Genomic DNA, 24,743 nt, shown 5'->3' on the forward strand with positions numbered 1-24,743 from the left:
AAAGGAAAAAACGTTTTAAAGCTGTTGTAATATTAATTTATCAGGCAGCCCACTTGCCAGTGTTTACATGACTTACCGTGTGGCTGAGCCCCTCCCCTTTTCCAGAGAACCACTCTGACGCGATGACGTCACTCACACGTAGAGCTCTTTAGACGGGAGAGTTCGCGGCGATGGCGACGACGGCTCGGTGTTGGAAAGGGACGCAGTGAAGCTGGCCTCGGCTCTGGTATGATTTATGTTCATGTTGGACACGTTGTTTTAATGTTTGGTAATTGCACAAGTTTCGGATGAGTCTTTGTCGTCTAACACCTCAGCACTCGTTTGACTGGTGAGTCCGCCGGTTGTAGTCGTTGCTCGGTGTGTTTTGACAGAGGCCTCCGCTCTGGGGTCCGCCCTCCATCTCATAACAACAAAAACAGTTGCAGAAAGCAGCTTCAGCCTAACCAGCTAGTGCTAGCTAGCAGGTCTACGCGCTGCTCTGTGTCACGGCTTTTAATGCCAAACGTCGAGTGTTAAAAGACCGCTGCACAACAGTTCACTGCCTGCCAGCAAATGTTAATTTCCACTGTTTGCATGTAAATAGCTCTTCGACTGAGCGTTAGCTCGCTAGCATTATTTTACGCTGTCGAGTGGTTGTTGATGAACACTGGTTAGCCAACAGTTTATATTACATAGCTGCAGAAAAACTAGCTAACCGCTATTCAAAAAAAAAGAGGAAATAACGAAAGAGGAGTTACTTGACTTAACAACCTGCTAGTACAAGAAGCGTTAGCTATTTTCTTTCCCCCCTTGCAAACGGTTTTTCGTCAACTAGCAGCGTGTTAATGTAACGTTGCAGAGCACTTGCGAGAAGCATTTGTTTTGGGGTTGACCGTAGCTTATTTTTTTAGTGGCCAAAACTACCGGTATCTTTACATCGAATACTAACTAGCTGAAATAACATTAACTGGTGATTAATTAAGTCCAGTTTACGTTTTATTCGCCCTAGTGAAGTAAAAGGTAACGACAAAGTGTTAAAATTGAGCTGGGAAATCCTTTTTCCCCAAATACGAAGTTAGCCGAGGCTTTTGCGTTTATACACTTTTTAGCGGCGCTGTTTAGTATGGCTACCCAGCTGTGAACGCAAAGCTCCGCTGTCAACCGTGTTGGTTCATTGTCTCGTTTCTTGTTTTTTCCTTATACCATTTAGACGCTAGAGTGTCGATAATGTTACCACTTGTGAAAATTACTGGCCTGTCACGGGATAGGAGTAAGGTTAAGGCTCTAAGGGGCTTAGACTTTTCTGTGTGACTGCTGAACTGAGAGCCAGACTGAGCCGTAGCCACGGGTCACGAGCGGGCTGCAGTAAACAGAGCCGTGTGTTGGGCAGATATGCTTTATCAGGTAGCAGCAGCAGTAAAAGTTGGCCTCTGCTCTCAGTGAAGTAATGACCTCGTTTGCCTCCTTCACAACTCTCTCAATGACCGGAGATGCTTCTGGCAGTACAGCGGGATATTTTGTCTTTTTTCTGTCTCCAGGCTGCTTAAATGTTCCTGAGAAGGTGTGTTGGTCTCCTGAGCTGCCCCTCCACTGACCCTCTTAGATCAAATTTCAGTCTTTGCAAGCGTAGCTGACCTTTACAACTACTTGTGGGCCTGTTTGCTGAGAGATCCTAACAGGTTGCCTTTTGAAAAGTGATGTTAGAGGATATCGATAATGGAATGTAAGAAAAAGCTCTGTATAGATGGTTTACATGATCTGACCAACAAAGCTGCTGCTGCTTTTACGGTTCTTGATAAGTTGCATTTCTTTTGCTCTTTCAAGGGCAACCTGGGTAGGAACTTAAAACCAGTCAGCCACTGGACAAGTCCTGCAAGGTCTTTGGCTCTGCTTGGCCAACCATTTGGGCAAATTACCAACCATTGTTGGGTAGTTGAACCACAAAGCACAATTCATTGAACACTAGCATTTCTGATGTCTTTCACTACCCTTTAAGAACCTCAAAATGTGACTGTATGTTCTTAAATATGTATTGTGCACATAATTGTTTATTTTTTTTGAAGGTGAACATTAGCCGATCAATTCACGTGACTGAACCATGTCTTTATGCAAGCTAAACTGTAGGCTCGGAGAACCAGCTGGCTTATTTTCCAGTCTGCAGTACAGTTTTAAGTGGTATCTGAGCTCACATGCAAGCCACTGTGACCACCAGGGCATCTATATTTGCCAGTGAATCAAAAGAGCTTCTGTAGCTTGTGTGCCTCAGTAAGGAGAAGCATTTTCTCATTATTCACGTTCATTTCCACAGATTTCCATGTCTTACTTGTGAGAGTTTCCACACAGGATCATCAGGTCTGCCTATCATCCATTAGTGATTGTTTGTGGTAAGTCTAAAAATCTGTGTTTTCACATTTTGTTCATTTTCTTAAATTTTAACCATGTAAATCCAACCATTGGATTTCCCCCATACTGCCATTTTTCTGACTGCCCAACATATCATAGTTGATCATCATTTACAGTCTTCTCAATGCCTGGACACACTGCATGGGAAAGGCATTTGTGCATCCAGGTGCTCATGTACAGCCTCATTAACGTATTATGAGCCACTTTTTTTTTTTTCTTTTTTTTTTTTCTCTCGCTTCTGCTTCTACTACTAGTACTACTACTACTTTTATACGTGTAAACTTGAAAATATGCTCACATGCTTTCTAATGCTAACAGAAACACTTAAAATTTATGTAGAAAATGCTGTTAGTCTGTTCATGTCAGCAGAGAAATGAGGTTGGTCAGAGATGAGAGATCTGGTCTGGAGTCGAACTGGGGATATTGTAGTTTGTGGTTGGTGTCTTAACCCCTCAACCACCCTGGTGTCCACACAAACATGTATTTACATACCAGGCCGGTGCCAGCTTCAAGAACAAGGTTTGAAACCTTAAAAGTGGATTTCAGTTTATTTCTAGCACACCCACACCACCAAGAACCTGGGTAGTATGTGGGCAAAGGTGAGGGTTTCTGGTTTAAATGATTAAATGCATGTTGAACTGAATTGCAAACGTAATTGTGGATGCATTCTCTTCTGGCAAAATGGCAGTTTCATAGTGTCCCTAAATGACAATTAAATTCTTGCTAGGGACATTGGCCAACTAGTCAGACCAATTTGCTAATGTGTTTTCTATGTTTTACAATGTAAATCCAAGGTCAGGATTCATAGTGAAATGCTTTGAGAAAGTTGATTAGCCAATTGCTAGTTCATTTGATTTTGTGCCAGTAGTTCTGACAATTATCTGTCATGCTGAAGTAAACCCTAGATGAATGTGTTAAAAGAGATGATTCTGTTCACTCGTATTTACTATGCTGGTTCCCAAATATTTGTTAATTTGCTGGAACTATGAGTTGAACAGTTAAACTATGCTTAGTTTAACATTGCCTAGAAATTGGCTCATAATCAGGCTCAGTGAAGACAGGTATATAGCATTTTGTCCATAAAGGCAAGGGCTGAGAGCACAGGGCCAATTCAGTTTTTTTAATTTTTTTTATTTATACAGCGCCAAATCACAACAGTCGTCTCAAGACAATTTATATTCTAAGGTAGACCCTGCAATAATGCATATTTAGAGAAACCCAACAATCATGACTCCCTGTGAGCAAGCACTTTGGCGTCAGTGGGAAGGAAAAACTTCCTTTTAACAGGAAGAAATCTCCAGCACCACCAGGCTCAGTGAGCGGCGGGCATCTATCGCGACCGGTTGGGGTGAGGGGAGGACGACAGGACACAGGACATGCTGTGGAAGAGAGCCAGAGATTAATAACAAGTATGATTCAATGCAGAGAGGTCTATTAACAAAAAATGAGTGAGAAAGGTGACTTAAGAAGAAATACTCAGTGCATCATGGGAATCCCCCAGCAGCCTACACCTATTTCAGCATAACTATGGGAGGGTTCAGGGTCCCCTGATCCAGCCCTAACTATAAGCTTTATCAAAAAGGGAAAGTTTTAGCGTCCCTAAATGACAACGAATTACAAACCTAACTCATAATTTGACCAGTAGGTTAACCAGGATTGAAGTTTAAATACTAATAGTATTCTAGTACAGATGTACAGTATACTTGCCCTAATCTCAGTTGTGTATCAGCAGAAGTCGGGTGGTATCTCTTTGACAAAAATTCATAAAATATCAATAGAAGCAAGGGGGGGTTGGTTGGTGGGGGAGGGTGTTACCAATAACACAGGCAAGGTGTTATTGGTAACATGTATTACTCAGTTTGTAGTTGACAATAAAAATCTATGATAGAGATTCCTCATTAAGTGCCATCTGCTAGCCAAATTTCTGTTACTAATTATTGTCCAGTGAGCTGATTTATTAATTTTTATTCTAATAAAATTGTTTTGATTAGCAAGTTGTGTTGTATTTTACAAGTAATAGCCTCAGCTTTAACAGTATGATGAAAGAAGTGTGCCTGTCAGTATCTGTGCCTGCACTGAGCTGTGTTTGAACAGTGTCATTGAGTACTATATGTAATGTATCATAGCTTAATCTGTAAATGTAGCATAACTCTGTTGGCTTTATTCTACATTACATACTACATACTAGTCCATTCCTTGTTTAGATATGTTGCATGCTGCAAGGACAAAGCATCAGAGAGAGGATGCTGCTGTCAGCCTGCAGCAAAGTTTATGATAAATCTGCCACAATTAAAGCTCATGGTAGACTATAAAAAATTGGACATAATTTAAAAGCTTTGTCTCTGTGTAAAACAAAAATGGGCATGGATAGGAACAGGTGGTATTAAGCTTCTTGATTTTGTTCGTTTTATTAAAACTTTTTTTTTCTTTTTTCCCAGCAAAGGATCTGACTATTAGTGACAGTGTTATCAACTCAATGTTTTAACTCTTCTTTAAATGCATCTTTGTTGCCCACTGTGTGTGGGTTCAGCTCTTCGATAAACTACAACAGCCCTCCACCTCCCAAAAAAATCCCCAAATCTTGTTTCAGGGAGTCAAGTTTGTTCAGGTGGTGAATGGAGAAATGTCTCTGATATCATTGGCCTGGGGTGGCCTGTGGGTTCGAGAATTTACATTAATAATTTGATTAATTCTTGGAAAGACTGAGTTTAAAACTCTACCAACTGTGAAAAGATAACTTGAGATTAAATGAGCCATTTTCTCCTAAAGTTACTGGCATTTTTTTTTTTTTTTTTAATTGTCTCTTTATTTTTATACAGACAGATCCAGGCCGGAGTTCCTTGTTGGGTGACCCACACTCCTTGACAGGGGCCATGGTAATGTATTATCATTCCAGGCATGCTTTTGATAATAACTGTTGTGTGGCCTGAGTACTGTCTCTATAATCGGAACTCTCAATTGATTTTTGCTCTTAATCAGCACGGTTTACCAGGAGGCAGACAGTTACGTCAGTGTCAGCAGTATCAAAGGTCCTCCAAGTTTGCCATCCATGCAGGAACACTTTCAGTTTCCACTGCAGAAATGAGTTGTTGCGTTGCACCATGACATAACCTTTGCATCTGATGCATTGCCTTTTTTGAACCTGGCTTTTTTTTTTTTTTTTCTTCTGTTGCCATTTTTGGCATGCTGCTATGTTGTGCCTGTCCCTGTCTGGCCTAGGCATGGTGCTCTTCTAGCTGTGGCAACTGTTCATATTAGCTCTGCTCATGTTCAGACAAGATCTTGGAGGAAGTTTTTCCACTGTGTGATATCTATCATCTCTTTCAAACAAACCTAATCTTTCTTTGCTCAGTTTTCAATCTAAAATTTGTTAATGGCCAAACAAGAATGCTACAGAGTCTGACTGTCAGCACAAGATCATTGTGTGGCTGTATAAGCATAAAATGCAGTTAGTTTGACCACAGCTACTACATTACAAAAATATACTGCGTGCATCTTCCAAACAGGCTAGAAAGTAGTCAGACTAAAAAGGAATGTGTGTGGAGAGGAATGTCATAGTTAAAGTTGTTAGTACTAGTTCACTAGAAACATTAACAGACTGTTGCTCTGTAGGAGGAGGAGGGGCAGCAGAGCTTGGAGTGTATCCAGGCCAATCAGATCTTCCCCAAGAAGTCCCCCGTCCTGGAGGAGGAAAACATGCAGGTAAGAAAACCACTGCAACTAGCTGCTTGTTTTGTGCAGTATGAGGGAGAAAACAAACTTGGTGACAGTTGTGTAAATCTTTCCTAATCAGTTACACAACCCTGATGACATATGGGACTTTTGCTTGCTTCTGCTTACCTTTTATGCTCAAGAGTTTGTGTTGAGCATAAAGTGTTTCTTCAGAACACGTCAATAAACTTTTACCACCTCTTCAGAAACTCATTGTTGCCTAGTTAGAGACACAGACTCTTTCTGGTTACTTATTTTTATTTTTGGTGCTTTGAGTCAGCTGGATTCTGGGGGGGGGGTGTTTGTTTGTTTTCTTTTTAAATGGGCATAAAGTTGACACAACTTTCAAAGTTGTCATATGACTCATGACTTTTCCCACTGTGTTTGTGTAGCTCTGCAGTTTATTTGAAATGTTTTCTCTCTTGCTGTTGTCAGGTGCCCTTTCCTGAGCTGCACGGGGAGTTCACAGAATATGTGGGGAGAGCAGAGGATGCCATTATTGCAATGTCCAACTACCGCTTACACATAAAGTTCAAAGAATCAGTTGTCAATGTAAGTATCTCTAAGTGACAAGTGTTGTAGCTTCAGAGAGAAAATCTTCATGTGGCACAAAATCACTACAAAATGAACCACATTGTCTCCATTGGAGGCTGTATCAGTATGTGTGTATTGTGTATTTTGTGAATGGACAGAGCTAGGGCCAGCACTGTGGTGACCAGGCCATTCAAAGCTGCTCTCCACTGGCAGCAGTGTCATGTGACTCTTCATCACCTCTCTTTCTACACTTGTCTACTCACTTTGGCTTCTCTCTGGAACTTGCTGTTGCCATGGATGCAGTTGGCCCACAGGGTCCTGCATAAAAGCCAGGGCCCTTCTTTCCATCTCTTTTCACTATGTTAGAGATAAGCTTTGTTAACAAAGTACGGTCTTCATATACCATCACACTGTCCTTGTATGGATCTTTACTTTTTCTTTATTCAGAAAAAGATGATTTATCACAACCTAAAGTTACAGAGGAGACTTTAACACTGCAAATGATAGTTGCCCTGTCATGACTACTACCCTGTGAATTTCATTTGCCTTTCATGGTTTCTGGTCGTCATATTGCAGCTAGCCTCTTGCTTGCTTTACTCACCAGGGTCTTGGTGCCTGCTGGCCACCTTTACCTCATATTAACAGCCTGTTAAAGCCCAGTGGTCCTGGATTTTTATGTTGTGTAGTATTTTTAAAAAGTTATTACTATTATTTTTATTTCTGCTGTTTATCTCAGCTGAGTATCTGCCATCATTTGATAAAGCTAATCCGCTAGTGACGTACAACCACAAGACAGTTTTGCAATGAGCAAGCATGTGCTACAGAAGTTTTGGTTGTTTCACTTCCGCCTCAATGAAAACGTTTAATCATCTATAGAGAAGTTTATTTGCTCATTGTTTTAGTGTTGAAATGTTTTTTTTTTAAATTTCATTTGTGTCATTTCAAATCTCATGAAAAGCCCAAACGCATAAAGAATCTCATCAAGTAATATCTTTCTGAAAAGTTGAAAGTGTGAGTGGTGCTTTCTTTTGTTTTTGTTGTTGGTTTTTTTTGGCAAAGTTCCATAAATGAAGGTATGAATACACCAGATTTAGTCTCAAAGACAACTTATCCAAATAACTGGAACATTTTTATTTTTTTTGGTGTATTTACTCCAGTGTGTGCATCCATCAGTGTTTCCTGTTGACCTCAGGAACCCTCTGGTTCATGCCTCACACAGTGCCTCCCTGTGCCCATGTCACACAGCCAGCATTTTCCTCACACATATTTGGATGTGTTGCATCACATGGCAAATCAGGGGTGGGATGTGCTGCAAGAGAGGGAGAGGTTGTTAACAAGCAGCCCAGGAATTTTCAGGGTGGCTAGATTAGGGTTGCAGATTGGAATTAAGTTGTGACAGCAAGATGCATGAATGTCTGGAATGTGCGGTGACGCCAGCCTCACACAAATCGACAAGCATCGCTTACGTTAGTATTCTCTTTGTTTTGCATAGAGTTGTTGTTGTGAGATGTCAGTAAGTACCCAGAAGAGCTGCATGGTGTGGTTAAACTGTACAGTTTCGTGTGTATCTGCCTGTTAACAAGCTGGTGCCTCAGACTAGAAAACTGCTTGTTAGTTTTGCACAAGGTGCTGGATTAAACTAGACATGACAAAAAATATGTATGGGGGAAATCTATCCTCACAGCATTTAGGTTGCCAATCTCTAAATACTGCAATAAAGTCTCCATATGGCTGTGACTCTTCCACTGTGCATATGTCTGGAGAGCTTGACGTGCTGATGACTGGCTGATGATCATGCATGACTCCAGACTGTGTGAACATCAACTTTTTATCCCACAGAGCTACTGAAATGTTCTTATCTAATTAACAAAGCTTAGTCAAAGGCAGCATAGGTATTTCCCTGCAGTATTTAAAGTATGCTGTTAAGTCATAAGCACAAGCCAGTTCTGTACTTTGCTTAGGGAGAGGAGGAAAAAAAAAAAGACTGTGGCTTTGTGCCAAAGGGAAATGCAGATACTACTGTAAGATCTAGGATTGCTTTTTTCTTTCTTTCTTTTTGGTTCCCATATGCAAAGTTAAGAGGATTATGTGCTGTCTGTTTGGAAAGTTTTCAGACTCTTTCAAGTTTTCCACATCTTGTGTGGACTCATCTTAAGTTGTTTTTTTTTTTTTTTTTTTGTTAATCTACACATTAATTTTTATTTTTTGGTCGGGCATGGGGTGATTATATAAATAGTTTTCCAATCAAAATTTTAATAAACAAATTGATTTATTCAGACTCTTCAGCACTTTTAAGCAACAGCCTCAGTTGTTAGCATTTCTCCATGACATTTGAAGGATTGCAGTAAAACTGAAATAAGATTTGAAAGGGTCTGAATTTTCTGACAGTGTATATTTGCAGAGCAGAATGGGATGTGATTTGTAAAAAAATAAAAATGTACTTCAACAAATAACCTTTTAACTTTGAATTTTTACCACTGTGACTGATGGTTTACTTTTTATTGATACTTATTAAACTGCTCTTGCACATCAGCACATACTTTGTGTGTTGTTGGCATGAAGCCACTATTCAGCCACCACTAATTTGCTTAAAGGATTGCTGAAGTCTGCCACACTACTTGTACTGACTGCATGGGTTTGAGATTATTTTATTATTATTTTTTTTAAGGCTTTACATTGCAACACTAGTGTAAGTGATTTGATGGTTCCTTGTTTCCCCCCCTATTCAGGTTCCTCTTCAGCTCATTGAGTGTGTGGAGTGTAGGGATATGTTCCAGCTTCATGTCACCTGTAAGGATTGTAAAGTCATCAGGTATGACCATTGAACCTTCTTGTCTTTGTCTAGATGAGAAACTTTGAGTCCTGAGAGTAAAAAGATAAAGCTTGTTTGTATTAATCACTGCAGTATCCAAAAAAGACCCCTTGCTTAAAGTGTGAGCCTGGTTTGTATGACTAAATGGCTATGAAATTTTGTCTTGATTACACTTAAGATAAAATTTGTATTATTAGTGAAGATGAATATTTGAGTACTAGACTCCTGCATTCTGTACCTTTTTTTTTTTTTTTTTAAAATTTGAAATGTGTTCTTTCAATTTTATCCCCAGATGTCAGTTCTCCACCTTTGAGCAGTGCCAGGAATGGTTGAAACGTCTGAACACAGCAGTGAGGCCTCCGTCTCGGTTGGAAGACCTCTTTGCCTTTGCCTTCCACGCCTGGTGCATGGAGGTGTACGCAGGAGAGAAAGAACAGCATGGCGAGCTGTGCAGACCAGGTACCCTTTTAATCGCTCACTTGTCTTCATAGAAACCTTCCCAAAACCTGTATTTTGCTCTTATCGGGCATCTCTGCTGTCACTGTAGGTGAACACGTGACCTCATGGTTCAAGAATGAGGTGGAGAGGATGGGCTTTGACACTCAAAATGCTTGGAGGATATCTGACATCAACAGCAAGTTCAGGTAGATGCGGCTTTCTTTCAGGATACTGCTCCCGTGTTGATTTCAGAATCGTAGCTAGAAGATGGATCCCATCCTCTGCTTTCGTTGGCAAACAGCACAAGTCAGTATGTGTTAAACAGTGGGTGGTTGTGTTATTGTACTCCATGAGTGCTGAACCCTGGACAGATAAGGGGCCGGCCCAGGATTAGGTGTCTGCAGACAGAGACTTTTGTTGAGCCATCACAATCCTTTGGTGTTCCCTCTCCTTGTTTAACTTTGCTCTTTGTGCCCTTCTGCACTGCCAGGCTTTGCCCCAGCTATCCTCAGCAACTCCTAGTGCCAGCCTGGATTACTGACAAAGAGCTAGAAAATGTGGCAGCCTTCCGCTCCTGGAAGAGGTTTCCTGCTGTAGTTTACAGGTTTGTGTTTATTTCTTCCGCAGCTATTCAAAGCAGACCCTTGGCCTGTTTATCATTAGAGAGGTAAAAAGCTTCCTTATGCAGAGGAAATGAAGCAATTGTTGGATTAAAATCTTGACTGTTCTATATCAGTGCCATAAACCCTCCTAGTTTCAGATTTATTTTTTTGTTTAGAGTGTGCTACCCAACCAAAAGCACTGATGTCACCAATTTTCTAAGTGCTTCAAGCATTTGTGGCACTTTTAGTTTAATAGTGCTTGGGACTGTTTAGTCAACTTAATGCTTGAACCACTCAGAAGTGGAAACTTGGTATGCCTGTTTTGTACACACTGAGTTGTGATTATGAAGTTCTATTTTTAATTTACTTTTTCATTCTAAGGGTCTGATTGGTATTTTTGGAAATCTAAAAAGTTGAATGTAGTGTAAAATTCTGTGAAAGGCAATAAATGGTCTTTTTCTGTAGGATTTGTACTGGTATTGCTATCATTAAAGTAATTACTTCCATTAACCTCATAGGACCAGGCGCCCATATATGGGTTGTCTAGACCAAAATACAAAATTTTGCTCTACAAGGTCCTGATATCCACTTACGAGGACATACTGCCACTGTTCTATTGAAGTTTGAAATGAATGTCCTCATATGTGGATCTCGCTTTTCTCAGAAACAAAAATCAGGAAAAAAAATGTGGGTTTTTTTGTTTGTTTTTTTTTTTTTTTTTTAAATTCATCAGGTCTCAAATAGCAAAGAGAATTTAAAAATGCATGTCATGAAAGAGTTTGGGTCTTAGGAGGTTAAATAAACTCTACTCTGACCAGACATTACCATTCTGCTAGCTTCTCCTCACTTGCCCTTCACATAGGCATACAACTACTGGGGCTGTAATTGCTCGCTGTGGCCAGCCAGAGGTCAGCTGGTGGGGCTGGAGGAACGCTGATGATGAGCACCTGGTTCAGTCCATCGCCAAGGCCTGTGCTGTGGACAGCAGCTCCCGAAAACATGTTCCCAACGGTAGCTATACCAACAGCTCAGACCTGCCTGACACTGATTTTGGTAAGAGCTCTCACTCGGACACTTTTATACTGCCCACTCAGAGTAGGATTTGTTAATATTCTGCTTTATTTGGCAGCAGAGGCTGTCAGAGCTGAAATGTTTGTTATATTTTTTTCCCCCTTCTTTCTCCAAGTCTGTTCACCTGCTTGCTATTGTTTTGAAAGCAGAACCCATATGTTTGAAATTTGGGTCCCTGTGTTGCATCATACTAGAAACTACTGTTACATCATGTTAGCCCAGCATTCATTCATAACACTCCTCACTGCTGCAGTGTTATGCTGGCTCTATTTAGTTCAGTGTAAACAAGCAAAGCTATCACAAGGAGGGGCCTTAGTGGTGCAGTGAGATCTGTGTAAAATGTCCTTCAGTCAGCCTCTCTGACATGCCGTGTACGCCCACAAACGACTGCATGCTTCCAGCTGAACATGCACCTACCACTGCACATTTTCTCTAAGTGTTGCTGTCTTTATGAATTTGCAGCAGACACTGTTGACTTGTCTGACTTGTTGGTGCTTGTCTGAAGCTGCAAACGACAGTAAATTTCTGTCAAAGACATGTTTGATGTGCCTAAAAGAATCTCACTTATGTCCCCAGAAGTTGCTTTATACAACCTGAGCTGCAACTCTTGTTTGTGTGTGTGTGTGTGTGTGTGTGTGTGTGTGTGTGTGTGTGTGTGTGTGTGTGTGTGTGTGTGTGTGTGTGTGTGTGTGTGTGTGTGTGTGTGTGTGTGTGTGAATGTGTGTGTGTGTATGTCCCCAGAAGTGTGCTGTGTGTGTGTGTGTGTGTGTGTGTGTGTGTGTGTGTGTGTGTGTGTGTGTGTGTGTGTGTGTGTGTGTGTGTGTGTGTGTGTGTGTGTGCCTGTCAGAATCCTCCATGACCAACAGCTCAGAGGTGGAGACACTGGCCACCCAACCTCACAAGTTGCTGATCTTAGATGCCAGGTCCTACGCAGCTGCTGTAGCTAACAGGGCCAAAGGTGGAGGCTGTGAATGCCCAGGTAAGTCCGGTCTCTTTGGTCCCAAGTCGCATACCGAATTGGGTCAGTGTGTGCACCTCAGTTTAGCTTTAAGACATCAATTTTTTTTCTTATATGAAGTGTTGCTTTCATCTTATTTCAGAATACTATCCCAACTGCGAGGTGGTTTTCATGGGAATGGCTAACATCCACTCCATTCGCAAGAGTTTCCAGTCTCTACGATTCCTCTGCACTCAGATGCCTGACCCAGCCAAGTATGTGTGTGTTTATAAATATGCCTCCAGCTGTACACCCAGATTTCCCAAGTCAAGATTTTATGACATAACACTAAACTATTAAAACTAAAAAACCCCAACAACCTTTAGTAGTAGCTGGATGTAACTAGTAATCATAGCTGTTTTGACTTTGGGCTTACAGCTGTGCCTGATACTGAGAACTTGGCCCAAACCCCCTCTTTCCCTTTTCACTGCCATATTCAACACTGCAGTGATGTGTAGCTGAATTGTCAGCTTTAAGTGTTTGTGTGGAGCTTTTTTTCTTCTTCTTCTCCATATGGTTTGCAGATCAAGATGGAGATAAAACTGACTCTGAAGCAGGGTGTTTATTAGGGGTGTTGTGTATATGTGTGCACTCTTTTTGACTGTTGATCTAGAAAACACAGTTTAGATTGATAAACTATGTAATATGAAAGAATCAGTCACAGACACGGTTTAAAATCATAATTTATGTCGGTCAGGGTGTATGTATGTGTCCTAGTCACATAACGTGGTGTTGTTGGAAGATTATATTTATTTCAGCGCTTCAACTTTTATAAACTGGGCACTATGGACTGTTGCTGTCTATGTCTGCAGCTGGCTTTCTGCACTTGAGAGCACAAAGTGGTTGCAACACCTGTCCCTGCTACTGAAGGCAGCTCTGCTGGTGGTCAATGCTGTGAACAGAGACCACAGGCCTGTTCTTGTGCACTGCTCTGACGGCTGGGACCGCACACCACAGATTGTTGCTTTGTCCAAGCTACTGCTGGACCCTTACTACCGCACTATTGAGGTATGGATGGAGATGGTAATGTTGTTGTATTCAAATAAAATTTATAAATGATGAAAGCATTTATTGGATTGTCTCATGATATTTCATGCAGGGTTTCCAAGTTTTGGTGGAGACAGAATGGCTGGACTTTGGCCACAAGTTTGCTGACAGATGTGGCCATGGAGAAAATTCAGAGGACCTAAATGAGCGCTGCCCTGTTTTCCTGCAGTGGCTGGACTGTGTTCACCAACTGCAGAGGCAGTTTCCATGCTCATTTGAGTTCAATGAAGCCTTCCTGGTATGTACATTCAATGTTGTTGTTGTTTTTTGGTTTGGTTTTTTTTGGGGGGGGGGGGGTTTGCTTTTTTACAAAAAAAATCCTTAGAAATTGGCTATTTATCTACAGACATAATGGTGTCTCTGATTAAAGTGTATTGACATTCAGGTTCTAGATGTGAGAGATGATATGCATTTACCTTCATGGTGTGCTAAAATGTAATATGAGGAATTTTTTTTATCCAAGCTTTTGTTATATTTGAAAATGTGGATACAAGCGTTTGTCTCACATTTGTGCAGGTGAAACTGGTGCAGCACACCTACTCGTGTCTCTTCGGGACTTTCCTGTGTAACAGCGGCAAGGACAGGGAGGATCGCCACGTTCAGGAGAGGACCTGCTCGGTTTGGTCACTCCTCAGGCCAGCCAACCGCTCTCTGAGGAACATGCTCTACTCCTCACACTCCGAAATTGTACGTCAACACTTTTAATCATTCAGTCCTGCAGAAAGAAAGCAAAGATACTTGTCTTTGTTTTTTCTGACTTTAACATTTAATGTTTAAACTTAAAGACAACTGGAGATGTACCAAACTATTGAACAGAATTGATCGGCTCCCAGCTCAGAAAGCTGGATGGGATGTCAGTGACAGAATGCCACTGTACTCAGTTGTGTAGTTACTACACTGTGTCAGCAGCAGTTCATCAATTCAGAAGTATTACACAGCAAAACCAACAGCTTTTCTCTTGGCATGTTTACATAAATGTAAACGTTGCATAGACTTGAACAAAGTGAAAAGCTCAGACAGCAATGCTTTTACTGTGAGGTTCGCTGGCTCAGTCTAACACTCATTATGCTGTCATTAACCTATCAGCTCTACTCAACACGTGGTGTTAGTGAGTGTAAGTAGGTGCACTAGTGAGGACAAGGAATAGAGAAACTAGTGTCTGACGGCATTATGTAGGAGCCTGGTTGCTTACTCTTAATATGAGAAGTAAAAATAGTGTGAATAACATAACTGTATTTCAGTTATATTTTAGTAAAGCAGTTCTTTAAAACCCTCATTACTGATCTAACTACATCAGTAATTTCCATCCACTTTTTGCCCTTCCTGTCGTATGGAGTGCAGCTAGCAAGTGCTCCAGTGATGCTGTCTGTCTGAGACATACCTCTGCTTTTCTTGTTGTTGCGTGCACTAGGGAACAAAAACATGTGGAATTACTATAGAGATATAGTGAACTTTGGTGAAACTGAGGTATCTGGATTGTTCGTAAGTGGAAAGACAGTCAGATTGATTCCTGCAGTTAAATGAAAGATTTCCTGAAGCTCATTCAAAGTTTTTCTGCTTTTAAACAAAACTGACTAGAAGTGAACAGGATACAGTATAAAAGGAAGCTTGTAAAGCGATCGTCCTGTTTGAAACTGTCCAATCTATCTCAGAATCAAGATCTGTGTTTTTTGCCATTGCAGACAGCATGTCTTCACATGCTGCTTTATTTTATTTTTTTTAAGGAACCCAAGAGTGCTGTAAATTTTTGTACATAACAATTGGCAATAAATCTAAAATACTGTGAAATACCAGTGCTTTTGACACCCTTCTGAGAATTGCATTTTTGTGGTTACTACTTTTGCATTTGCTTTGTGTGGGTGGAGACAGGCAGACATAAATATTGTCCTCTTGGTATGAAAAGAAACTACAAACGAGTTTAGATGTTCTTGACAAATCTTATAAAATGTTATTCATCCCAGATTTAGGCACTTCTTGTTTATTCATTTATTCTATTCCACTCCCTTCTAAAGATTTGCATTCAGATAACTTTTGTCATCGTCATGTCTGATTATATCTTGAGTTAAGTTTGCAGCTCTTGTTGCAGGTTCTCCATCCAGTGTGTCATGTACGGAATTTGATGCTGTGGACGGCAGTCTATCTGCCCAGCTCCTCCCCTACCACTCCTTCCGATGATTCCTGCGCTCCCTACCCAGTGCCCGGTGCCAACCCGGAAGATGCACCCCTGGGCAGGTGAGCCTGGCGCGCTGGCACCCGACCCCTTCCCACTCTTCTCCCTATCGTGTAAGATAAAACGCAAGCCACAGACTACCCACAGCCAGAGGGGGCCGGCTTGTCCACTCTGCTGGTCACATGCTCTGCTTAGATGCAGTCTATGCTCTTATCTTGTGTCACGACAGTCAAAACATCTTGGGAGTGCAACAGGAAGTCTTTAAGGCTGTCATTAAAGCGCTTCAGGTGGTCGATAGGACTAGAAAAGTGCTGTGAATGCCAGTTCATTTACATAGTTTGTGACAGCCAGGTTAGAATGAAAGAGATGGTCTGGATACTTTGCTGAAACGTCTGTTTTACTTGTCTTGTTTTGACAAGACAGACATGTGAGTGATTTGTTAGGCAAACATTTTATAATTGTTTGCAGTTTCTCATTAAATTATAGGCTGTCAAGCATACTAGGCTATTGTTATGTAATGAAATGCCGTTTGTTTGTAATTATTTTTCTCCTTTCCTGTTAAGGCGAACAAAGACTCGCTCCTTTGACAACTTGCCTAGTGCGTGTGAGCTGGGAAGCTCACTGGCTCCCAACCGTCGCTCCAGTGACCCAAGCCTGAATGAGAAGTGGCAGGACCACCGGCGATCTCTGGAGCTCAATGTGGCAGTGGGGCCTGAAGGAGGGGAGAACCAGGATGAGGTGCAGCCATATCATGACAGACTGGACTCTGAGATGGATCACAGCAAGCAGCAATCCCAGGGCTCAAATACTGAACGTAGAGAAGAGTCCTCTGTGAACCCAGCAGGAGATGAAGCGGAGGAGGCGGAGCTCTCTGTGGCAGTGGGTGTGGCTGAGGGACAAATGGTGAACATTCTTCAGGAAGCCACAAAGGAGGAGGCAGGATGCGACGTGCCAAGAGAGGACCATGCTGATGCTGCTCAGGTTTTTAATGCTGTAGATCAGGAGGTGGATGGACATGTAGAGCAGCATCAGATGGTGGATGTCAGTGAAACTGTCATGAAGAGAGACATGTTCGCAAATGGTCAGCTCCCAGAAAATGGTGAGATGAAGGCTCAGGAGAATGGTGACTCTTCTTCTGCGCCCACACAGAAGGAAGAGGAACAGGATCAACAGGAAGCCAGTGTGTCTCAGAGAACTGAGGACTTGGTGACAGAGAATGTAGAGAAATCTTCTGTACAAGAAGAACTTGCACATGTACCGAAGGAGTGTAGCACAGGTGAGCCAGAAGAGCCTGCAGCTCATAGAACTATAAATAGTGACTTAATGTATAGGTCACCTGAAAAACTAGGCTTAGATGAGAGAAGCTGCCCTGACTCTGAATCTGACCACAGTGTCCCTGAGTCAGTGGAGTTGGTAGATAAAAGGGCCTCCTTGATGGAAAGCTCCACAGAGACTTTAACTGAAGAGGCCTGTGGCAGGGTGGAGCTCCCTGCGCAGCCACCTGTTGGTTTCAACCATCACCTCATGAGTGATGGCAGGAGCCCAGTTCCCTGTTCCAAGAAAGAGAAGGGGCTGGAGACCAGTGAACATGGCTTGATCAGAACTTTAAGCGAGGGCAGCAAGCGGCCCTCTGTCAGTGCCTTTCAGTCAGTTCGTGCTGACCTTAGCAGGGATGGACTTAGTAATGGGGACAACTCCGAAGGGGAGCCATGTGGAGCACCTTACTGGGCCAAAGGGAATGTGGAGAGGGCCCCTTTGAGCCGTCAGGTATCTGTAGCAAGCTGCAACTCTCTGATCCTCCACCCACGAGGCAGCTGCTCTCAGCACCGCTGGTGTCACGCCCTGCTAGGCCGGGTCACCATGAGCCCTGAGCAGCCAACTCGGAGCCATCTGGATGACGATGGGCTGACGCTGCACAATGATGCTATCCAGCAAAGACTGAGGCAGATCGAAGCGGGGCACCAGATGGAGGTGGAGACTCTGAAGAAGCAAGTCCAGGAGCTCTGGAGCCGCCTGGAGAGTCAACAGCACATTAGCTCCCACCGGATCAACGGAGACATGGGAGATGAAGTGGTAAGCCACTGAAAGTTAACTGACCCTCTGATCTGTTTACAACTTGTAAATGGAAGCGATCCACTTCAGACTGCCCTGCTTACCATTGCCAGTTAGATGATCACAGTAAGGTTCACTTTGTCTCCCTCCATTCAGACCTCAATGACGGACTCTGAGTACAACATGGACCCAAACTGTTTGTCGCGCTGCAGCACAGAGCTCCTCTCTGAGGCCAGTTGGGAGCAGGTGGACAAGCAGGACACTGAGGTGAGCAGCTGCAGCCATATAAAGACACTCGTCAGGGAAAGATGGCACAAGGCTCACAAAGCGGTCTTTTAGCAGCATTTATGCAATGCAGAAGAACCTGGATGAGCTGCTCGGTGTATGGAAACTGAACTGATACTTTCCCCAAACATTGCAGGTCACCCGCTGGTACCCTGATCATTTGGCAGCCCAGTGTTACGGCTGTGAAAGCAGGTTCTGGCTTGCTACCAGGAAACATCACTGCAGGTGAGAACAGCTTTGTTTTTGCAGAATATCAGGGCTTCACTCTGTCACAAATCAATTCTGTCTCTCCTATTGAGGCCTTTGCTGTTTAGCTCACTCCTCTTCAGGTCAGATGAGCTTCTTGTATGTAGGTTCAGCTAAGGCTGTTCATGCTTGGTACCTGAAGATGAACTTGAGAATCTTTGTCAACCCGTTTGTGACGAGGTTTACTTCCTGTCTGTGGACCAAAGCTTAAAATCAATTTACCTATTTTGGCTTTCAACGCAGAGTTTCTCACTTGATGCATTTTTCTCATAGTGTACATGTCCGTGCAGGGACACAGCGTTCGGGTGAAAGATAGAGAAGAGATAAGATAAAACTTTATTAATCCCTCGGGTGGGTTCCTCTGGGAAATTCGGTTAGAATGAATGTTCAAAATATTTCAAGGAAGCACTAAGCAGTACTTGGAACTGGTATAATGTTGGCAGCTATTAATCAGCTATGTCTACTATTAATTAAAGGAAGGGTGTTTTTGTTTTGTGAATTAAAAAGAAATCTCTATACCCTTCCTGCCTGGTTTATTTGGTTGGATCCTGGTTCACTGCCATCGGGGCAGCCAGGATCCACACACAAATGCAATAGGTACAACTTAAAAATGGGCACCATCATTACACCCCCTAAATAAAAAAAAAAAAAAAAAAAAAAAAAAATTGTATTTGAATGCTTAGGAATACTGTAGTGCAGGTCTTTCAAAGAGTTTCATGTGCCTCCTTTACAGCTTTTCTAAATCTTATTGTGGTCATACTTCACTAAACTAGTGAAGACTAGTGAACTTCAGGACATGGGTTGGTCCCAGTGTCATTTCCTTCATTCAGAAGGAGAGGAAAAGTTATTTTTAAAATTTGAGAACCTAATTTGCATTTCATTTGCCGATGGAATGAGGCTGCACTCACACTGGTTGTCTGTACTGTGTCAGTCTATAAACAAGAGCCAGGGAGACAAACTGGTTGTTTAATTTATTATAGACGCCCTCTGTTTTGCACCGAAGTGTCCACACAAAACTGAGTCAGGTTGATAATCATGTGGTGAATTAGCTGGTGGACACTTCTTCCTGGTGTCATCACTTCCTTTTATACTGCTGACTGCTCTGTACTTCCCTTTTTGTCAGTGGATCACATAAGTCACTCAGGGAGAACTTTGAGGTTGAATCTTTTAGCATGTTTAGTTGTAAATGTAATTTGTGTGAATGCAACTTAAACATGACATCTCCATCAGGACTTTTTAATTTTTTTTTATTTTAAGTGTTATGTTTTCCTCTGCTGTTCAGCAGTACTTATCCATTTTCTGCCCCTCTCCTCCTCTACAGTGGCAGGGAGCCTGTTCAGGAGGTCTGGTGAGATCCGGCTCCCCTGTCCCACCCACCCACCCTCCAACCTTTTCAACCCAGCATCCTTCACTTTCCTCCTCATCCTAACCCAATCCCACCTCAACCTTTCCCTTACTCACCTGCTGCATCTGAATCCCCTCATTCTGTTTTGGCAATCAGCAAGTTATCAGGGAAACATCTTCATTTCTGAGATGGGTTGATTAGTGTGTGTCCTCCAGCAGCAGCAGTGTGTTTCCATACAGCAGTTTTGAATTGGCTGTGACAGTGAGCATGGTGCTGTCACTCGGTCAGAGGCTGCCTGTTTCATTGGAAAATTTGTAAATCTGTACTAAATTGATCCCTCAGCCTCGACCATCCTAGTATAGCATCACATCAGCACCCTGCCCCCGACTCACCCACAACATCAGGGTTGTAACGATTCTCCAAATCCACCGTGGCACATCTGGAGACCATGGACGTTTGTTATTGCAGATTCTGTCTCTGAACCGTTACACCCCTACACGGCACACACCCTGGCAGCATGCTGCCCCTAACCAACCCTGCATCCCACTTCCCAGCAGCACAGCATGGTGTAAGACACCTCTCAGGCCACTCGGTGGTGCAAAAGGGTAAAGAGTTGGAAGAAAAACCGAATCTAATTCACTTTCTGCTCTGTGTGGTTACAAGCAATTGAAAGGGAGCGCTGTGTATGTGAGCATGGCCTTACATCAGAATTAGAGCATGGGTGTTTGAAATCTTCAGTGTGACCTGTCTGTCAAGTGATCACAGCAGTGTTTTGAGTTGAATAATCAACATGTTCTGTTTGGAGCACCTCTGCTAAGCGGCATGTAGTAAACATCACAGCAGAGCTGCGCTGTAAACTGGATGGGTGGGGTCTACCCACAACTCTCAAATCATGTTTAAAATAAAAGTTTATCATGCGTCACACGTGGTTGAATCATAGATGCGTCACTTCAGCAGGTGTGAGGTTTAATTTTTATTTTAATTTTTTTTAAATAAGTAGCACCCAAGTCCTGTTTTAAAACCGGTGTTCAGTATTTCCCTGTGTGGACCTCCTAGATAAGTGAATGTTTGTAGTTTAAATTAAACTTCATCCAGATAAGCTAGCCCACACGCCAGCTTGATATTTTTTTTCTTTATTTTTTTTCCCCCTGAAAGCCCCCTTTTTTTTCTTTCTTTTTTTTCTTTCTTTTATTTATTTAAATAAATCAACTTAACACAAGCTCCTTATGTCAACTCCTCACATTCAGTCCAGTTTAAGTAAACAGTTTTAAATGGGGTGTTATTTTCTAAGAATCTACCACAGGGACGCATGGTAACTTGAGGTGTAAAGAATTTGAGAGTCCCCCAAATAACATCTCCGTGTTCCTTGGCAGGAACTGCGGTAACGTGTTCTGCGCCAGCTGTTGCGACCAGAGGATCCCAGTGCCAAGCCAGCAGCTCTTTGAGCCCAGTCGCGTCTGTAAGACCTGCTACAGCAATCTCCAGCATGGCTCAGCTGCCCTGGACCTGGAGCTGGAGAAGCCCATTACAGCCAGCTCCAACTGAGGTCCAGAGGACCAGGACAGACGGGAGTCGGGCTGAGCTGCAAGTCGCTGATGCGGAAGCACTGCTGAAGAGCACAGGAGCTAAAGAATGTCCCACCAACTTTGTGAGTGCTGCTGCACTTTGGAGTGTGAGTGTATGTGTGAAAGAGAAGCTGAGTGGCATGTTGGTGAGATGGGACTGCGCACAAAGGAATGAAAATGGACATCCTGGTGCCTTGGACCAGGCAGGCAGAGGAGGTTGTCTCACTGTATTTGCTGAAGTCTCCTGGAGGACTTTGGTCTGTGAAAGATTCTCCTGAAGATCCTGAAAAAAATCATTAAGGTTTCTCATCTCCTAGCCTGGAGCATGGACTCATCTCTGCAGGGTGTTCCGACATCCTGGCAATCACGAGACTGTCCCTCAGCGTTGGAAATATCGACATAGCAAGCCAATGTCTCAGTGAAGGACTAAAGGAACAATTCACCCAGATCACCAGAGGAGATGGTAGTCATATTCCCTCACTTCCTATGGTACCAACAATCCAGCAAAAATTATTATACTTTAACCTTATCTGAGATTTCTGCTGCCAATTAGTCTGCAGGTCATGTTATCAGTTCAGCATATTTTTGTGTAAATTGTTAATACTGTAAGATTGGGCTGTTTTTACCAGAAAACTTGGTTACATATTCAAACAGTCCAAAATGAAACCTAAACACCTTTATATCTGAATACATGTAACAAGCAAATTTGAGAAGCCTGATCCAATGTGAGATTCGTCCCCCAATCACACTATCAACTTTGCAGTGCTACACTTGCAGGTATGATTGCCACATTAAAATAAGACTGATCTGACTCGAGGCACAGACCCACTGAACCCGTTACACTTTAGGATGGTCAAAGGTCCTAAGAGTGCAGGAAACTAGTTTTTTAAATTACTACTAATACTTCCGGCTATGTAACTCAGAGTCTTGTTCAAAAATGCTGCTTTCTAATGGTAATGACTTGATAACATGACCGCATACTGATCAGTTAGTAATAAACTACATGAAGTCCTCTGTGGAAAAACTCACTGCATGCTTCTCAGACATTGGTTGATCATCAGCTGAAGTGATAGCATCCTATTTAAAGATGGGTCACTTAAATGTTGATGTTCCCCACTGCTCAAGAACCACTGTACGCAGGTGATATTTATACATGCATTTGTATTGTCACCATCAACTAGTAATACCACACTTGGGAATATTTGGTCCTCTCTACCATTGTGTGCAAGAGCTCAGTACGTTTGAAAACCCCATTCCTCCCTCTCCTGGACTGGGAATGCTGAAGAACATCATATTCCAAATTAAACCAGAGTGCCTAAGAAGCTTGTTTAGGCTCCATATATTCAAACTTGTTGAGAGTGAGGCAAGTTTTGCCATTTTGACTTGGTAAGAGTGCTGTGAGGATGCTTACATACAGACACTCAGTCACATGTTCAGTCTAGAGGAGAGCTTGTCTGAAAAGTGTGTAAAACAGTGAAGTATCTCTTAAAGAAACTGGCTGCAGCTTTTGTTTGCAGTGTCATTACTCTGGATAACTGGGTGAATTGAGCCTTTAACTTTCTGTGGGCTGAGTCTCAACTGTGCTTGCTTTGTTTGGGTGAGCAGAAGAGAGACGCACAAATGTGGTGGCAAATAAGTGATGTACAAATCAAAAAGCTCTTGATGCTTTGTTGTGAACATCACATTTAGTTATGGTTGAGATTCAGTCCAGAGTACAGAAGGGAGGCTGGACTTGTGGAGTTTGTGAATTTGTAAAATTCTGTGCTGTTCACATATTTAAATGCACTTTTTTTTTTTTTTTTTTTTTTCTAATTGCTTTTTAATTTTTTTCAGTAGTTTGGCATTCTTATCCTGACCACGGTGAGGATGGTGAATCATTTTGTGTTTGAAGCCCCCGTGTAGACAAGTCATGCAGCAAGTTAGTGAGAGGAAAAGGCTTGTGGCTATTTGATCCTTTAACCGCTCGTGCTGCGCTGCTCCTCCATACAAACAGATGGTTTATTACTCGTGTGCAGGGAGCACTCACTGTGAGACTCTGCCGATTTCAGGTTTTTGTTTTTGTTTTGGTTTTTTTTGTTTTTGTGTTCCAAAGCATTGACATCATCACACAGGTTTAGCCGATAGACCTGCATTAATACTGACGTGTTTTCAGTCTGCCATGGACGAACTGAAGCACGTGACGGTGCGGCCAACCGCTGCCAAAAGATCCAGTTTTGTTTTACCCAGCAGGCACTGGGACGGAACAACAAATTTTTTTTTTTTTTTTTTGTTTTGTTTTTTGTTTTTCCTCCCCTCAGTCCTCTGGTACTAATCAGATGGGTGTAAAGCTCACAACAAGACATCTTTTTATCTATATTTTCCAGGTGGCTGTCAGCCACTACGAAACAAATTCCACTTTGTCTAAATCACAGAGGAGCACAGCAGCAGTAGAAAGGGCTTTCTGCATTTTCCCAGGTCTGTAACACCACATGAAATCTGTCAAAGCGTCGCTGAGACGCCTGCTCTGCCTCACACCCATTCACGAACTACTTGTGTGCACACACAGACACAACTTTTGTACAGTAAATGAGAGGAATAATATATTCGGATACCTACATAGCATTTAAGAAAAATGTATAGAATCTTTGAATAGTGGCACTTAATTAGTCACCAAAGTGTTTTTTTTTTTTTTCGTTTTGAAATTGCATAAAATACCTATATTTTGCAATCTGTTTAAGGCAGTTTTGGTTTTTTGTTTTTTTTTTTTTTTTTTTTTTTTTTTTGAATAAATGGAGAAGCAGGGTGACCTGATTTGATGCTGCAGTGGTTCTCTCTCCTCCCCCTACTTGGATTTTATTTATTGATATTTGTATTGTTGACTTGCTGTTAAAACTCCAGTTAACTCAGTTTTTGCCACAGGATAATCAGAAACAGAGACGGAGCGGTGGTTCTGAACTTTGGCTACAGCATCCCATCAGAATATTTTGTTGGCCAATCACAACATGTGTGGATGTAAAGATTTCAGCATTATGAGGGGGTGAGCAGTGAAAGGTAGCCAACGAGATGTCTATGCACTGAGTGAACAGTGGTCCAAAACAAGCAGCCTGAACCCAAAATGAAGCCCCACCCCCTTTAAAGCTCTCATACATTTATACCATTCACACCCATCTACAAACACTACCTCTACTTGCATCCACACTTGTTCATGTAGACACGCATACATTCACATACTGGGCTTCTAGTTGCTGAGTGACTCTTGCTTTTCAGATTTCCAGCGTGAATGGGTTGTTGTTGTGTTGCAAATCTTTTTGTAAACCCCTCCCCTGATTACTGTTCAGCTGGAACATTTAAAGGTACAGCACAGAAGTGTAGACTAGGTTGATAATCTTTGTTCAGACTGCCAATCTCTATTCCCCGTGATCCAGCTCGCTGTGTCAGATGGCTGCTGTAGATATAAACACAGCGAGTTTTGGACTATGGGAGGAAACGGACATTTAACTGTGATTG

The 24,743-nt window shown here is 42.3% G+C and overlaps 1 protein-coding gene across 2 annotated transcripts; it reads left to right on the top strand.

Moving 5' to 3' along the window:
- The first annotated feature begins 127 nt into the window (after positions 1-127).
- mtmr3 (myotubularin related protein 3) lies at positions 128-24,047 on the top strand. Of its 2 annotated transcripts, XM_031742799.2 has the most exons (21): positions 128-226; positions 2,288-2,363; positions 5,202-5,258; positions 5,995-6,084; positions 6,529-6,645; positions 9,357-9,439; positions 9,732-9,898; positions 9,987-10,083; positions 10,368-10,481; positions 11,342-11,532; positions 12,398-12,529; positions 12,651-12,762; positions 13,360-13,555; positions 13,647-13,832; positions 14,111-14,281; positions 15,681-15,826; positions 16,328-17,837; positions 17,973-18,083; positions 18,238-18,326; positions 19,669-19,695; positions 21,066-24,047. In XM_031742799.2, the coding sequence occupies exons 3-21, from the start codon at positions 5,256-5,258 to the stop codon at positions 21,235-21,237; spliced, it is 3,714 nt and encodes a 1,237-aa protein (XP_031598659.1). In that variant the 5' UTR covers positions 128-226; positions 2,288-2,363; positions 5,202-5,255; the 3' UTR covers positions 21,238-24,047. The 2 variants fall into 2 exon arrangements, with proteins under 2 accessions (XP_031598659.1, XP_031598660.1); XM_031742800.2 differs by lacking the exon at positions 19,669-19,695.
- The last annotated feature ends 696 nt before the right edge of the window (positions 24,048-24,743 follow it).

The sequence above is a fragment of the Oreochromis aureus genome, linkage group 12 (genome assembly GCF_013358895.1).
Source record: "Oreochromis aureus strain Israel breed Guangdong linkage group 12, ZZ_aureus, whole genome shotgun sequence".
Lineage (NCBI taxonomy): Eukaryota > Metazoa > Chordata > Actinopteri > Cichliformes > Cichlidae > Oreochromis > Oreochromis aureus.